The sequence below is a fragment of the Crotalus tigris genome, unplaced genomic scaffold, assembly GCF_016545835.1.
Source record: "Crotalus tigris isolate CLP2741 ecotype Arizona unplaced genomic scaffold, ASM1654583v1 scf7180000023598.3388751, whole genome shotgun sequence".
Taxonomy (NCBI): domain Eukaryota; kingdom Metazoa; phylum Chordata; class Lepidosauria; order Squamata; family Viperidae; genus Crotalus; species Crotalus tigris.
In genome coordinates, this window is record NW_024100068.1 from 1178850 (window position 1) to 1197584 (window position 18735).

Consider the following 18735-nt stretch of genomic DNA (forward strand, 5'->3'; position numbering starts at 1 on the left):
TTTGCAGATGACAAATTTCATAGTGTTGCCCCCAAACCTATGAGGGCACATTCATGTAGTCATCTGGAGTCAAGCTTAATACAAGGTTGCATTTATCTTACTTCTGAAATGCAATCATTTGCTGTCTTCATGACCTATAAAGCTTGACTATCTCTCTATTCATTTAATTGCTATTCATACTAATGGGAGCTGGCAAGAGATCCATGAGTTGATATCAATGACATCTGAAGGGCATCTATACCAGAAGCCAGTCAAATCACAATCACTTAAATATGAGCCAGCAGTGTGCTGCAGATGCCAAAAAAGCCAACACAGTGGTGGGCTGCATTAACAGAGGGATAGAATCAAGATCACATGAAGTATTAATACCACTTTACAATGCCTTGGTAAGGCCACACTTGGAATATTGCATCCAGTTTTGGTCACCACAATGTAAAAAAGATGTTGAGACTCTAGAAAGAGTGCAGAGAAGAGCAAGAAAGATGATTAGGGAATGGAGGCTAAAACATATAAGGAACGGTTGCTGGAATTGGGTATGTCTCGTTTAACGAAGAGAAGGATGAGGGGGGACATGATAGCAGTGTTCTAGTATCTCAGGGGCTGCCACAAAAAAGAGGGAGTCAAGCTATTCTCCACAGTGCCTGAAGGCAAAACAAGAAGCAACGGATGGAAATTAATCAAGGAGAGAAGCAACCTAGAACTAAGGAGAAACTTCCTGACAGTTAGAACAATTAACCAGTGGAACAAGTTGCCTCCAGAAGCGGTGAATGTTCCAACACTGGAAGTTTTTAAGAAGAGACTAGACAGCCATTTGTCTGAAATGGTATAGGGTTTCCTGCCTGAGCAGGGGGGTGGACTAAATGACCTCCAAGATCCCTTCCAACTTTTTATTGTTGTTGTTGTTATAAAGTAATGGGAGAAATGGAACATGGCACAGTTAAGGCAGGGGAGTGGTTGCTCCCCAGAAATCATCCTGCTTTTAAGAGAAGATCCTCTCCACTTTGGTTTTAGTGCATGAGCAGGAATGTGAGCAAATAAAATGCAACTGGCCCCATCACACTTAGATCTTGATAGACTTGACTTAGAATTTCAAAATTATGAAACTCCTTTCAAAATAATGCAACCCATTCACACCTAGTTTTTCAGCCAACTTTGCTTAGTACCTTAGTTGCATCCCAACTGGAGCTCTGCTTTTCCCTGCCCCACCCCCAGGCGGTATAATCCACCTGCTTTCAAAAGCTGTGGTTAGAATCAATACAAATCTTTCCATTATAAGTACCATAGTTTTCAAGGTTTTACTTGTCAATCACATGTAAGTGAAAGAATCACTTTCAAATGCAAATCACTACAGCTTGGAAGCAAATGAATTCCCCTCCCCCTTCTCACTTTACTTGATTTTAAAACATCCCCTATTAATTAATCATTCACTTTTTTAAAAGCTTCAGTAAATATATGTTTGCAAGATCATCTCTGGCAGCTCCCAAAAAATGTCAACACCCACATAAAGGGAAGGAGAGATGTTGTCATTTATAAAGGCTCTCCATCGTGCTATTTGTCAAGAAAAAGAAAGATTTTGCAATACTCACACAAAAGAAAATTTTAACAGAAGAATATCAATGTTTATGTAATACTGGAAGTATGGCAGAGAAGAAAATAGAAGGAGCAGAGCACAAATACTGTAGAACTGAAGGAAGTTTCAAGTTATGGGTGCTAGGACCAGAATCATCCCCCCACATACACACATACACTTCTCAACATCTACACATCTATAATGCATGGAAAGTGTCTCTTTCATGCACACTGTTAAGCACGTATACCCAATTTTATATTTATCAGGATTACATACGTTCGAATTTAAATACACTATTTTTAGCATGTATGTGCAAAACAGACCATCTGCTTTGCAGAATATGTCTGCAGTTCAACCAATCCCACCACTCTTTCCAGAAGCAAATACTCCTTGAAAATGCTCCTTGAAAATGCTTCCTATGCTCCTTGAAAGTTCTTCCAATCAGGAAGGTGCAGAAAAAAATGTTCAACCTATTCTGCTGCTGCACATTGTTCAGAAATCCAACTAACTAGAGCAGTGATGGTGAACCTTTTAGAGACCGAGTGCCCAAAAACTGGCCCCGCCCTCACTTCATCCCCTGCCCCGCCCCCGCTCTGCCCCACCCTGCCTGCCCGCAGGGCCACTCACCGCCTCCAGAGTCCACCGCAGATTGCCCAGGCAGCCCAGCAGCACCATGGCAGCCATACCCTCTGCCCACACCCCGCAGCATCAACTATGCATGATGGGGCATAAGGGCAGAGTCCTGTCTATGCTCCCTGGCTGCCATGTCCTTGGCTGCGCTGCTCCGTATAGTCCACACTCGGGAGCGATTCTCCTCCAAGGGGGCTGCTGGTGAGGAGCGAGTCGTGGGGGAGGCAAGGCTGGGACAACGGCACAGGTGCCCAGAGAGAGGGCTCCGAGTGCCGCCTCTGGCACCCATGCCATAAGTTTGCCACCACTGAACTAGAGCATTCCATTTTACTTTATCTATTATTAATAGACTTCCATCATTGATAAGATAGAACAAGCTAGTATCTTAGGCTCTGATGCAAATTTCAGATTCTAGCATGTAGCAAATTTAGTAATCAATCCTATGGTTAATTAACTATGGTTAATTAGGAGTTTCTGAGTTGCGACTGTGTCATGGCACAAAAAGAGGATATAAGGGTTATGTATTTGATCAATTATTTGTTATTCATACTGCTCCCATTTTCTTGACTTTCCGCAAACTGCTCACAACCTGGTTAGTTTTCTATGCCCTGAGCTAGGATGGGGGTTGAGCCCCCTTGGTTGGCTTTTGGAGGATGGGGGTTGGTTCCTGGTTGCTTCTCTCCTTTTTCTTTTTGATATATTTTGTTTTCTTTTGATTTTCATCTGTAAACTGCCCAGAGTCGCTAAGATGTTGGGCAGCCTCAAAACTGAAATAATAAATTAAAATACCAAAATATGATTATTGGAACACAGATAATCCTAGATTTGTTTCCGACAGGCTCAAGTATCTGGAACTAAGAGAATACATTGTCAATGATGTCATGACTAGACAACTCACTGCAGTTACTTTTTCTCCAGCACTACCTACATGATAAGATTAAAAAAGACATCTGCAAACCATCTTCTTGTTGAAGCACAAAAAACTGACCCATTGAAACAAAAATCCATTAGTTACCTTAAGAACCCAAAAGAGTACTTCTCAAAATTCACTCAGAGGAAAACTAAAAGCTAAAATGTTGTATTTTCTGTATGTCATTTGAATATCTATATCAGTGATGGCGAACCTTTTAGAGACCGAGTGCCCAAACTGCAACCCAAAACCCACTTATGCATTGTCGAGTGCCAGATGGGTGTGGTCCATTGGGTGGGTGTGGCCCATTGGGTGGGTGTGGCTGCGGTGGTAACAGCAGACCGAGTGGGACTGTCATTTGAATATCTATACCAGTGATGGCGAACTTTTAGAGACCGAGTGCCCAAACTGCAACCCAAAACCCACTTATGCATCGTTGAGTGCCGGATGGGTGTGGCCCATTGGGTGGGTGTGGCCCATTGGGTGGGTGTGGCTGCAGTGGTAACGGCAGACCAAGTGGGACTAAAAAGTTCGATCAATCAATTCCAACTTTGCAAGATCTTTTTTTTCCTGTGAGAAGTTGAAATTGACTGATTGATTGAACCTTTTTTTGTTTTGCACACGGCAGCATACGCCTAAAGCGAAAAGGTTTTATAAAACCCAGCTGAAGGCCTAGGAGTGAGGCGTCGGCGTGCGTTCCCACAGAGAGGGCTCTGAGTGCTGCTTCTGGCACCCGTGCCATAGGTTCGCCACCACTGATCTATATGAACATATTTCTATGACACTGACACACTAAACTAAGTCATTCCTGTATTCATCCAAGTCCAGAGCAATCATCATTTCAGGATAGCACTAGTCAAAATCTGAAATCAACAATTAACTACTGCTCAAATTCAGGGATGAACTAAGTCATTCATTCCCATTCACTGACCAGAATACCTAAGTATGCCATTACATATCAACAAAGGTCTTATATCAGGGGTCCTCAAACTTGGCCACTTTAAGACTTGTGGACTTCAACTGGCTGGGGAATTCTGGGAGTTGAAGTCCACAAGTCTTAAAGTGGCTACCTTTGAGGACCCCTGTCTTATATGTATAAATAAACCACTTGACTTGCCCCATCAACTAATGTAATTCTTTTATATACCAGAATAAGCACCATCCCAAAGACATTGGCTGTTATAGACAGAACTAAAACACTGTGTAGTTGTATGTTTTTTTCAATTTGATTGTGTTTCTTGTCCAATCCCATTTTTCCCTCTGCTCTTCCAGACCATGCTACAATTTTTAATCAAATTAAGCTTTAAATGCCCAATCTCTCTCTCTCTCTCTCTCTCTCTCTCTCTCTCTCTCTCTCTCTCTCTCTCACGCACACACACACACACACACACACACGTAATCTGAAAGCAAACTATGTCCCTTTTCTTTTTGTTTTTAACTAATACATTTACAATATGTTCTATTGATCAGGGATCAGCATTTCAACTTTTTAATGGTGAAAAAATACTTCATTGTGCTATCATGTCATAAACAACCAATGAGGAAGTTCTGTAAATGGGGGGGGGGGGAAACACAGATAAAAATGCTGCAAGATTATAGTAAGTGTGCTGCCAGAAAGATGATAGATAGATAGATAGATAGATAGATAGATAGATAGATAGATAGATAGATAGATAGATAGATAGATAGATAGATAGATAGATTAGACCAGGGATAGGCAACCTTGGCTCTTTTATGAATTCTGGGAGTTGAAGTCCATGAGTCATAAAAGAGCCAAGGTTGCCTACCCCTGGATTAGACAGACAGACAGACAAATACAAACAGATACTAACTATATCCTTTGCATATATCTTAATTTAATATTTCAAATGTTATGTCACATAATATGCCTTATTTTAATTGTGATGTTTCTGACACAAATAAACAAATGTACATCTTAATCCGAAGGGAGCTAAGTATCTATCACCAAACAGAAAGCACACATAAAGAAAAATTAAGAATCACCCACGTGGCTCATGCCTTGTGTCCAAAGTCTTGCAGGTTAAAAAGAGATAAGTTGCAATACAATGTATGTTGTGATTTATTTTTGGAAAGAGAAAAGATTGATTATAGTGCAAAGATTATAGGCTTAGGAAAACATTAAGGCAGCTGTTTTGGCTAAACTAAAGTTTTGCATGCAATCAATATCAAAAGAGAAATAAGTTATTAAAATCTACAAGATGAGAATCTTGCTGCTGATGCTGTCGTTGCCAGAATATTGCATATTACTTACCAAGCCCCTCCCGAACCCCAGATTTTTCTTTGTAGTGCTTGTGCTTCCCTTGTTGCTCCAGGCAGGGAAGACCTCCAATCTTTTCAAAACAGAGCTTCTTGTTGATGAAGAGGGAGAGGACTGCAAGGATAACTATAAAGACCCCAACAGCAGAGAGGAACCCAATTGCTTCAGGAGTAACTGGGAATAAAATGAGAGAAAGCAAATAGAGTAAATGGAGGTTGCACAGAAAATGGCAGAAATGCATGAGCTACATTTGCTACATTATGAGCATTCAGATATTGGTGATGTTTACAGGGATTACCAGAAAGAGAGAATGAGTGTGTTGTAGCAGTTAAGATGCTGGCTTAGGAGCAAAGGTTCTAGTCTATCTTCAACCATAGAGTCTTGAGGGCGTTGACTCTCGCTCAAGCCAACTCACTTAACAATGTTATTGTTACAGTAAAAAACAGGAAGGGAGGATGCTGTGAGGTCCTAAATGAAACTCCAGATATACAGCTAACAAATACTACTTTGGTGTCATGATGAAAATAATCACTTCTGCCATCCCATTGCAATGGTCCACAATCTATTTCTATGAGAAATGGAGAATGCAACTCTTCCTCAAACTGATGATGTTTAACTCCATAGCTATTGGATAGTCCTCAACTTACAACAATTCATTTAGTGACAGTTCAAAGTTACAACAGCACTGAAAGATGTGACTTATGCTGTTTTTCACAGTTAAGACCTTTACAGCATCCCCATGATCATGTGATCAAAATTCAGATGCTTGGCAACTGGTTCGTATTTATGATCTTTGTTGTATCCCAGGTGATCATGTGATCACCTTTTGTGGCCTTCTGAGAAGCAAAGTCAATGGGGAAGACAGATTCATTTAATAACCAAGTTAGTAACTTATCAACTGCAGTGATTTACTTAACAACTGTGGCAAGAAAAGTTGTAAAATAGGGCAAAATTCACTTAACAAATGTCTCACTTAAGAACAGAAATTTGGGGCTCAATTGTGGTTGTAAATTGAGGACTACCTATAGTAGCTGGGGAATTAGTTGAACTTCAGGCAGGGGCATGTTAAAATGATTAGACTAATCCCATTAAAAAGGCAATGTCAAGCAGAGCTTATGTCTGGGCCATGTTCTTTTCATGGGTAGCAGTACAAAAAATTGTTTGCCATTGCCTTCTTCTGGGATTTTTTTTTTAAATTTCCCATCTTATTTTTAGTTTGCATTAAATCTGTTCAGCTATGCCAGTGGTACCGAACCTATGGCACGCATGCCAGAGGGGACACTCGGAGCCCTCTCTGTGGGCATGCGCACCTCGCTCTTTGGCTATGTTTTCGCAGGAAAAAGCCATTTCTCAAGCCCCTTCCTAGCCAAACAAGCCTCCGGAGCGAGCGAGCTGTTTTCAGCTTTGAATTATATCAAATCTGACCCCAGAAACAGACTAACAGATGACCTGAGTGCTGCATGTGTTCCTCTCAAACTTACAAAGTATGAGCCAAGGTTAGACAAATTATCAGCATGCATACAACAGCAAAAATCACATTCATTGTTCAAAAGCATGCCAAATGCAAACTTTTACCTTTTAGTAAAAAGTTGTTTGTATCATTGAAAGCTTTGTCATTGTGTTTTTCTTTTAAGAGAAAAGATGTTAATATATGAGTTGTTTTTTCTAAACTAAAACCTCGGTATTCAGATTAAATTGCCCTGTTGGCACTTTGTGATAAATAAGTGGGTTTGGGGTTGCAGTTGGAGCACTCAGTTTCTAAAAGGTTCGCCATCACTGAACTATGCGATTGGTTTAGCCATGTTAAACTAAACCAGGTTTAAATCTCCATTCAACTGCATTATCTTGCTTTAAATCTAGGGATGACAAATGTGGCTCTCCAAATGTTTTAACACTGGTATTGATTATCTGGGCTTCTGAAAGTTGAAACTGAACAATAACGGAACAGACAAGTGTACAAGTTAGCTTTATTTTTCTGTTCAGTGCACTGTTTCCATAGCAAACTTAAGTTACAGCTTTGACTAATGACCAAGAACCCTCACTCTATTTTCATAACAGGCAAGCTTCTGAAAGAAACATTTTACAATATACATTAATGCAAACAGAGCATCTCACTTCAGCTACATAAAGCTGATGGGTCTTTCACAAGGAACATGTCTTCAACCACCTGTACACATATATGTGTGCAAATGGAGACACTTTTGCTAAGACTGTCAATGAAGTAATATTACTGCACATGGACTTTCACGTGGAATCTGTCAAGGACAAAGTAATCAGTGGCTACTGATAATGTTGCTACAAAAATAGCAACTGATTTGGGGAGCAAACCCACCATGGCTTCCACTCAAAAGAAACTTCATTAGAAGTAGCTAGTTACTGACAGTTATATAGCTCCTGCCTTCCACATTGAAGACCAGCAGAAGATACACGAACATACAGGTAGTTCTTAACTTACAACCACAATAGAGCCCAGAATTTAAGTTGCTAAGTGAGAAATTTGTTAAGTGAGTTTAGCCCCATTTTATGACTTTTCTTGTCACATTTGTTAAGTGAATCACTGGAATTGCTAAATTAGTAACAAGGTTGTTAAGTGAATCTGGCTTCTCCATTGACTTTGCTCGTCAGAAGGTTGCAAAAGATGATCACATGACCCCAGGACACTGCATCCGTCATAAATGTGAACCAGTTGTCAAGCCTCCGAATGTAAGTCATGTGACCATAGGGATGCTGCAACAGTCATATCTGTTTAAAAATGTCATGTCATTTTTTTTAGTGCCATTGTAACTTTTAACGGTCACTAAATGAACTGTTGTAAGTCAAGGACTACCTGTACTTAGTAGATCTCCAGAAAACGTGCAGTGCAAGAGAAAGCATTTCTCACTCCCAATTGTTAAACGATATCAGCAACATCAATAATGAAATAAAAATATTACTGACTCACACATTATACTGTACTAGACCATAATGCATGCTCGGTTCTGTCCGTAATCCCTGAATACAGCTTGGCAAGGCAACCCAGTATTATCTATACATTTTGTACAGGGAAAAGGATGTAAACTTTAAATAGCATAAATAATTATTTACATTCTGCTGGGAGATTAGAAAGCTTCCTTGTGCAGTTGGTGGGCCAGTATGAGAACAGACTGTTGGGCTAGATGGCCAGGGGCATGACCCAGCAGGACAGTGTTTGAGTTTTCTTATTATATTAACCACTTCAAGATGAAGTGATATATCAATTGAAAGTATATGTTTTTAATTACACCAGTGTTGGTTTCTTAGAGGAAAAGGGGCTTTTTTGATTATCCCAAAGGTGCTTTTCAAGAGGCAACTGGAGTTTCTTGGATTTTTTTTTTAAGTTTTGCTTCTCATCCAAGAAGCTTCTTCAGCTCTAACTGGATGATGGGGAATGGAGGTATTTATAGTCCTTGCAGACAGTTGGTCATTTGTACTCTTTAGTGAGTCATTGAGGTGATTTGGAGGTTTGTCTATGTCCTCAAAGTAAACCTCCAAGTGGCCCCAACAACTCTCTGAAAGAATGCAAATGACCAACTGTCTGCAAAGAATATAAATTCTTCTATTTCCCACCATCCAGTCAGAGCTGAAGAAACTTCTTGGATGAGAAGCGAAACTTCTTCAAAGAGAAACAAGAAAATCCAGTTGCCTCTTGTAAAAGCACCTCTAGAACAACCATGACCTGGATGACTGAAAATCCCCATAGACAGATTTACTGATTAATAAAGATAGAAATCTGATTGTCACATCTTAATGTCCATCTACCCATTTTCTGTTCCTTTAATAATCTCATACATACTTAAATACTGGTCATGTGTGCATACAATGCAGGGAAAACTGCAGCTAGTGAATTCTTGCCTACTATAATATACAGTACCGAAAATTTGAGAAACGGTATCAACTGAGTTGGAGAAGGTGAGAAAAACAAGAACTTTAACAGTAAGAGGTAAGCTTACATTTCATCAGATTTAAAATCCTCTCTTAAAGCTATCAACAAGATTCATTAGATGGCTTTGCAATTCAATCTCAGACTGGTATAAAATAAGACTATAGAATAGTATATGCAAAGTGGAATCATCTTAATTTGCATGCCTTGCATTGACTACACTACAGCAATTAGCAAGTAGTCATGTCCACAAGTGTTAGCAGTAAAGGGGCCACAAGGTATGTTATCTAAAGCATGCAAGTTAAACGCATCAGTCACATAATCCCAGACATTGCATATTCCCCAGCATTTGCTTTCTAAACAGAGCAGTTTCTTAGCATCACCAAACTAGAGGAGAGGATTCATTGCAAGGTGGCCTCTTAAACTGCTACTTGTCAGAGACAGCACTGTTCTCAGCGATTGCTTTAACTCTAATTTCTTCCTGACATTTGGGTGGGAGGCGGGGCAGAAAATTATAAAGAAAAAGTCACTGGTACTTTTCCAATTATAATTCTGCCACCTTCCAACTAGTAGTCCATAAACTGCCTCTGTTATAACCATTTGTGCTAATTGAACTTCATTATACATTTGTAGCAATGTGTTGTTTTCCAACTGATTCCTGCGGCACCCTTTCTAACCGACAGCTAATTATACCCACGTACATGCAAACATACACAGAGGACATCACACCAAGAGAGCTGGTGTGTGGGCAGGAACTCGGAGGAAAACTGCATGTGGCAGACTTGTACGACATTACTATGGGCTCAAGCATTAGAAGATTACCTCCCACAAGAAGGCCCAAAGTGCTTCACAAAAAGTATTTCCGAGGTGCAAAAAACTACTCAGGAAAGTTGCCTGCTGAAAGCAATTACTTTGCTTCTCTCACACTGCTTGTGGGTGTGGCAAGGCTGGATTTTTTGTACAGCCAACCGCGATGCTATCCTCAAAAGGGCAGCATTTTAGCAAACCACCCCTCCTCCCACCAAAAAGGGCTTTGGGAAGAACCTTGTCAATATTTGGAGATACTGAGCACTGTAGTCCAAAATCTCTCCTTGGAAAAATCTGATTTAGGCCAATTCACCAACAATGGCCAAATAATGTTTTCTGAAGAAAGAAAAGAGAATAACCTATTTTCCAAATCACCTGAAGGCAAGACAAGAAACAATGGATGGAAACTAATCGAGATTCAACCTAGAACTAAAAAAAAAAAAAAATCCTGAAAGTGAGAACAAACAACTAGTGGAACAACTTGCCTTCAGAACTTGTGGGTGCCCCATCACTGGAGGCTTTTAAGAAGAGATCGAATCTCCTGCATGAGCAGATGATTGGACTATAAGACCTCCAAGGTCCCTTCCAACTCTGTTACTCTGTTTCCAAGTTCCCTTTACATCTGGGTTCAATCAATGCAATTAGACTAAAACATGGATAGTTAGTTGTCTCTCTGGGTACTAAAGGAATCTAAACAGTGTGGTTAGTTTACAGTTCAGTATATACAATACCAGATCACGGGATTAATTTAGTAAATGAAGGATCTTTCACTGAGGGGGGAGGGGCGTTCCATGGTTAGAGGCAGTACAAATCTTTGCATTATAAGCACTATATTTTCATCACTTGAGGCAACTCAAACATTGTCTCCCTATTTCTTGCAAAAGAACCATTCCTCAAAAAAAGAGATCAGCCTATCCAGGATGTTTTGTTGTTGTTGTGTTCAGTCGCTAAGTTGTGTCCGACTCTTCAAGACCACATGGACCACAGCACACCAGTACACACACACACAAATCCTCCATTGTCTCCCAGAGTTTGCCCAAATTCATGTTCATTATGTCGACGACACTGTCTACATCTCATTTCTCTGCTATCCCCTTCTCCTTTTGCCTTCAATCTTCCCCAACATCAGGGTATTTCCAATGAGTTCTCTCTTCTCATTTGGTGGCCAAAACACTTGCGCTTCAGTATCTGCCCTTCCAAAGAACAGTCAGGGTTTATTTCCTTTAGGATTGATTGATTTGATCTCCTTGCAGTCCAAGGGACTCTCTGAGAGTCTTCTCCAACTACCCAGGATATCAACAACAAGCCTATAAACATAGCAACTAGACTGATGGCTTTCTAGGAAGAAGACCAGGAAGAGTTAACTCTGGGATACAGGGGAAATCACAGTAAGCTAAAGTGCCTCAAACCTGGCCAGGTTATTCTGGGGGTCACTTGAAAGTGCATTGGGATAGTTGCACTTTTAAAGGTTGGTGACACCACAAAGATTGAGAATTGTTGAAATAAACAATGGTTCAGTTAATCGTGGGTTTTAGCATACAATATTTGCCTTTTACTTCCCAAAATTAAAATTGGGAAAGAAGCAAGTAGACAATTCCACCAATTTTTCCAACTTCCATGGATGAGAGAATATTTTGGATTTAGTTTGCTAATCAGAGAGCTGCAGAATAAGCAAAAATGTGAAAACCTAATTTTACCAACTGTCTGAACTCCAACATCCCTTTGAACAAATTATATTTGGATGCTCCAATCCAGTTTTCTACCAACGTGAGTTCAATATAAATTATTTATACAAGTAACAAATACAAGCTATATTTCAATGAGATGGGAAATCTACGTATGCAGGTTACTGATTGCACAAGGGAGGTTAGCAAAGTACGGTTACCCATGAATAAACTTTACACAAACATTAATTCAAACATATTGTGGTTAGTAACTGGAAAAAGAAATACAATTCTATTTGTTTTCCTACCTACTCCACCCCATATTCAAAGTAGTTAAGTACAGGACTCTTGGAGAGAACTAAGAAACTTGTGGTCTTTTAGATGTTGTTGAATCACAGTTCCCAGCAAGCATGACCAATAATGAAGGTTCCCAGGATCATGGATCAGTACCATTGGAAAGACCACAGGTTAAGACCACCCTTACGGTAGGCATTTTGCAGAGAGACTGCAAATCACTAAGCTAATAGTAGAATAATAGAAACTTATTTTCTGCCATCTCTGATACAGATGTAGTTCTAAAGTTCCTCCACCTGCACGTATTGGGAGTTAGCAGCTTCTCTCCAATCTACTCAGAACTTTCTTCTTTTCAAATTCTTTCCACCAGATGCTGACAACCATTTTCAAGCTTATCTTTGTAGCAGGAAACATATAAGAAACTGTTTTTGTGCAAACTCTGAAAACCTCAGAGACTTATTAAAGCAAACTGAACAGCAGGCAGCTGTTTTAACAAAATGTGGGTCACACCAGAACTGCTAGAGCCACTTCTGCTTGTTGCTACAGCAAGCCAAACCAATATGTGCACTATGAGCCATAGTTATCAGCCACAAACAGGTGGTGCTTTTATTCATGTGTGAGGCTCACACAATGTGCAAACACTCCAGAAATAAAATGTGTGTGTTTTCGCAGGACAGCAGGTCTCTGCTGATTATTTCAAACAAGCTAGAGAATGAGTTATTGCAACTGCTTTTATGCTGCAAGGAATGAAACAATTGTGCAATGCATCCACTGTCCCAAAGGTGACCCTGATCATCAATCACCTGGAATGGAATGGGAGGGATTGGGTGGTTTGTCAGCCCTGAACAGAAGCAAGCAGCAGTTCAGGAGCAGGCAGGACTTTGCGTCTGCCAGTTTTTCAGTCTCCAAGGGCTGTAAGGACAGGGCCACAGCACAATGATATCATGATCCGTGGCCTTTTTAACGATTCTTTGTTGTAGATAGCTATAGGAACTGAAGAAATGGATCAGAAGAATAATTTGGGGTTCCAACTTGAGCCAAGGATGCACAAGAATAAATAAAAATGAGATCCAGGCAGCTGTGAGGAAAGATGAAATATTTATTCCTCAAAGCAAAGCAGTTTGCTTTTAAGGGCAGCTGCAGAGAAATGGGGTACAATGGTAAACCTTTATAGGGGGAGCTTGTCCGGGATGTGGAAATGTCTACGTGCTGAGGGTGTGTGTGTGTGTGTGTGTGTATTCTTCTGAACATACAGTTCTGCTGGGAGACTTAATTTAATTAACTCTATTTGTGTTTGCAGACCTTATCTTTTGATATGTGGATTAGGTCTGGGTAACTTATTTTGGGATTTGAGGAAGTTTGTTAATTTGATTAACTTGGAGACACTGATTTTCAGACCATTGTGGATTCTGTTAATATTTTAAGGGAAGATGGAAACAGTACAAAGTATAAAATATATTTGGATATAAAACTTCTTACAAATGAAACTACTTGCTGTAGTTCTTACTCAAAGGAACAGTTCTGTAAACTGCTTATTGACCTTAGTTCAATGTACTGAGCATTATCTTGAAATTCAGACTGTATCTGGCTTACATGCTGAAGAACAGCCATTTTTAGATTCAACAAACTTGCAAACCTTTTGGATTTTTATGTATTAAGTACTAGCATGAAATATTGCATATGTATAACAAGCTCTGGTCCCTTTTATGAATAAATATCATGCAGGCCACTTTAAGATCCTTAGTACTTAGGGCTTCTGTATCGGAAAAAAAAATCACAAGGAGACACTGAAGATCTCTAAGTAAAGCCTCATCTCTGCTAATCTCTTTTCGGTAGGCAACAAGTAGATTTTATTTAACAATTCTTGAGCAGCAAGAGATTTTAATTATTACCGTGCCAAAATCAGCCTTATAATTTATAGGGAATGTTCTCTTGAACATCTGTTTTTCTCTCTTAGGCTCAAGGGGTTGGAGAATAACTTTTTATTTTTTCTTGAGACATTTTTAACACATTATACTTGGATATGGGAAGTGAGCCGCTGGTGAAATATAGGTAGTCCTCAACTTACGACCACAATTGAGCCCAAAATTTCTGTTGCTAAGCAACACAGTTCTTAAGTGAAATTTGTCCCATTTTATGACTTTTCTTGCTGCAGTTGTTAACTGAATCACTGCAGTTGTTAAATTAGTAACCCGGTGGTTAAGTGAATGCATTTTCCCATTGACTTTGCTTGTAAGGTCGCAAAAAGTGATCACGTGATCCTGGGACACTGCAACTGTCATAAATATGAGTCAGTTGCTAAGCATCTGAATTTTGATCATGTGACCATGGGGAAGATGCAACAGTCAAGTGGGGAAAACGGTCATAAGTCATTTTTTTCAGTGCTGTTGTAACTTTGAATGGTCACTAAATTAACTGTAGTAACTTGAGGACTATCTGTATATTTTTCCAGTTCTCTGCATTCTGCTTGGCTACCCACATTTTCCTATCAGAAAAAAGACAGAAGAAGAAATTCTCTTCCAATATCTCCTCTTTGGACTGATGGAAAGTGGGAGAGGTCAGAGAAGCTGCAGATCGATAGAAAGAGGATTGTGCAATGAAAGTCAGGGCATTTTCAGACACATACCGGAGCCCCTTGTTAGTAACATGGGCAAGAACACCAGACACTATTTATTAAAACTTTGTCAAATGTTCTTTGCTTTAAAAAAAAATTATAAAGGTTTATTATAAGATAAAAAAGAAAGAAAACTTTGAAAGCTAGGAGAAAGAAGTGCAGAAAAAAAGAGAAAGTAGTGTCTTCTGACTTTTTTCAATGCAGTAAAGTACCCAAAAAAATTACAACCTCAATCTTATGTCTTACATTTTGTGGGATGTAACCCCCCCCCCCCCGAGAAAGAAATATTTTTGGAAATATTTAAAAGGCAGAATATATTTCCCTAAAGGATTTTAAAAGCAGAAACCAACCCCCCAAGTCTCTCTGTCCCAAACAGAAACCAAGTCTGCAAAATGCAGATGTGATAATCTTGTCAGAAAGATAGGAGTCAGGAAGCTGGGATTAGGAAGAAAGATCCCTAGAATCAACACACCAAAAATCTAAGAGTCATCAGCCACAGCCACAGGGAAGCAGGATTGACCTTTGGGACATAATAGAATTAACCCATCACCATCAGAATACCAGAAAGGCACACCCAGACTCAGGTCAAAGTTTATGCCACAGGAACAACTCAAAACAAAAGGCTCAAGAAGGTATAAAAACCCACTCCTAACATGTGCTTGCTCTCTTTTTCTTCCAGAGCCATCTTTCTGTCTGGCTCTCCTCTTCAATAAACTGCAACCTTCTTTCTAAAGCAGTTGCCATGTTGTTTATTCCCAGCTTGGACTGAATCATGATGAAGACTTTTCCTTCAACAATTTCTAAAAGATTTCAAGCCATTTCTTTAACTACAAAGTCATCCTAATATATCAAAATGTTAAATCAGTTTCAATTTTTTTTTCAGTTTCAAACGTCCAGAAGCAGTTTCTAAGTAGAAACAAAAGTAGATAGGTTTTTGTCTTTAATTAAAATAGACAGTTTAACCATCTCTGCCAACTCCATCGCCTTTACCTTCCATTATTCTATTGTGGAAGTTAATCTATCTAATGTTCTTTGCTTTTGAAACAAACTTGGAAAGCAGTTTCTAAAATTAGATCAAATGGGAACTGTTAGCAAACAAACAGGACAATTTCTCCCCAGAGCACTAGTTTTAATCTAATACACACTGTTGCTTGCTTCTTATTTATGCCTTAGATAGTTTTTTACCCCCAATTCTTTATTATCTATATGAGAATATAAGAAACATGTAGCACAAAGAAAATCAGGTACAGGAACCAAAAGGGGTGTTGTCTTACCTGAACGCCTTTTCTCAGCACGGAGATTGAGAATCCACCAATGGGTTAGACTGTATTCCTGCCCAATCAGATCAAGTCAGCCAAAGTTGCCATGCCCATCCTGGACCGTAGATATCCCAGTCTTGACACGAGTGTAGCCATTGACTGACAGCAAGACGTTGTGGCTCACAAAAATTAACTAACCCTAGGCCTAAAGACCTACAAGGGCGGGAGTGGATTCTCCATCTCTGTGCTGAGAAAAGGCGTTCAGGTAAGACAACGCCCCTTCTCCAGCACTGGAGATGGAGAATCCACCAATGGGACATACCAAAGCCTACTGTCCCTGAGGGTGGGTAGTAGACTGGTCCGGTGTGGCACTTTGATGTAAAACCTGTTGGGGAACTCTCCTACCGAAGGAAGCCTCTGCCGAGGCAAACCTATCAATTTTGTAGTGTTGTATGAAAGGAGATGGTGAAGTCCATGTAGCCGCCCTGCAGATGTCCTCAATGGACGCCTGGGTGGCCCATGCTGCAGAAGTGGCTGCACTCCTTGTAGAGTGGGCCATGACCTGTCATGGAACTGGCAATGACTCAGCTTGATATGCCCTGGCAATGCACGCCCTGATCCACCTGCCAATCATGGAAGAAGAAACCTTCCGCCTCCTGGAGGAAGAATGGAAGGATACAAAGAGCACTTCCGATTTGAGGAATGTCGCTGTCCGTGAAATATAATACCTAAGTGCCTGCGGACATCCAGGCTATGCCATTGCCGTTCCAGCGCATGCGATGGGTTGGGGCAGAAATCCGGCAGCAAAATTTCCTGGGACCTGTGGAACAGAGAGTTAACTTTTGGGATGAAAGTAGGGTCGAGTCGAAGGACCACTCGATCCTGGTGGAAAATGCGCAGGTCATCCCTTGTTGAAAGTGTTGCCAATTCTGAAATACGGCATGCCAACGTGATTGCCACCAGGAATGCCACCTTGTGGGACAGGTAGCAGACGTCACACGTCCTCAGAGGCTCAAAGGGGAACTTGGTAAGAGCCCGAAGAACCCGTGGTAGTTCCCATGAAGGGTACCTGTGTACCGTAGGAGGCCTGGTATTAGAAGCCCCCTTAAGGAATGAGCGAATTAAGGGGTGATGTCCCAAAGACCCCACCGAGTCACAGGTGAGGACCGTGGAAAGAGCAGCAATCTGTCTGTGCAACGTGTTTGTGGCCAAGCCCCTCTCCAGGCCCTGTAACAGATAGTCCAGGATATGGGGAATCGTGAGTTCCGAAAGTGACAAGTGACGACCAGAGCACCATGATTGGAAATTCTTCCACGTGGCCTCATATATACGGTTTGTGGAAGGACGACGGGAGGCCTGGATGACAGTAATGACCCCTGGCGAGAAGAGCTTCTGCATTAAGAGTGAGCGCTCAAGTGCCAGACGGCTAACTGGAGCCATTGGGGGTCTTGGCTGAGAGAGACCCATTCCGGAGGAATCTGCCAAGGGTCTGCTAGGGAGAGATTCATCAGATTGGCGAACCAATGCCTCCTTGGCCAATAAGGGTCCACTAGGAGTATCTCCGCTCGCTCCCAAAGCAGCTTGCGGACTACTGCCGGGATAAGAGGTAGAGGAGGGAAAGCATAAAGGAGACCTTGTGGCCATGGGCTCCGAAGAGCATCCGTCTGCTCCGCCCCTGGAGACGGGAACTGGAAGAAGAACCAAGACAGCTGAGCATTGCTCAGGGACACAAAGAGGTCCATGAGTAGGAGGCCGAAATGGTGACAGATCTCTCTGAAGACCCTCGGGTGAAGGCGCCACTCCGAGTGATCCACGGTGGCTCTGCTCAAAAGGTCGGCTTGAGTGTTCGCCTCCCCTGAAATATGATCGGCCCTGATGGAGGCCAGATTGTGTTCTGCCCAAGAACCCAGTAAGAGTGACTCGGTCATTAAGGCCCGAGATTTGGTGCCCCCTTGGCAGTTCACACAAGCCTTGGTGGCCACGTTGTCCGTGAGGACCAGTACGTGACGCCCCTTCACCAGCCTGTGGAAGTGGCGCAGGACTAGATGTATGGCCCGTAGTTCTAGCCAATTTATGTTGTGGCGAAGGTCTGAGCGAGACCAGCGGCCCTGAGCCCACTGCAAACGCAGGTGTGCTCCCCAGCCGAACAGGCTGGCATCAGTAGTTAGTACTATCCGATCTGGTTCCCTGAAACATAACCCTCTGAGTATGGTGGGTGATCGTCACCACCTGAGAGAACGCACCACCTGTGGTGGGAGTCTTGTCCGTTGTTGGGAGGCACTGAGGCTCTGTCTCTGAAAGGGGAGCATGAACCACTGTAGTTTTCTGGAGTGAAGCCTGGACCAGGGGATGATTGCTATGGCCGAGATCATCTTGCCTAGCAGTTGGGAGAGACTGACCAATGTTACTGTCTGACCCTTGTGTAATTTCAAGATTGACTCTCTTATGCTGTTCCGGCGTTCTTGGGATAAGTACACCTGGCACTCCAACGTGTCTATGATGGCCCCGAGGTACAACAGTCTGGTTGTGGGAACCATGTGACTTTTGGGGAAATTTATGGAGAACCCATGGTCCTGGAGCAGCTTTACCACCAGTTTGAAGTCCGTCATGGCGGACTGGATGGACGAAGACTGGATTAATATGTCGTCCAGGTAACATTGGACTCTGACTGGCATCATTCGTAAGTGAGCTGCCAGGACCGCCAGGATCTTGGTAAAGACCTTGGGAGCCAATGAGAGGTCAAATGGGAGCGCCCTGCATTGGAAATGGTGCCCCTTGTATGCAAACCTTAGAAACCGGCGGTGGGCGAGA

General features: G+C 41.5%; 1 protein-coding gene across 1 annotated transcript in view; it reads right to left on the reverse strand.

Moving 5' to 3' along the window:
• The window catches only part of SYT16 (synaptotagmin 16), a 103155-nt gene that overhangs the window by 38230 nt on the left and 46190 nt on the right, over window positions 1–18735 (reverse strand). Inside the window, 1 exon segment of the mRNA XM_039319489.1 lies at window positions 5383–5562. Coding sequence (XP_039175423.1) covers window positions 5383–5562 — 180 coding nt within the window.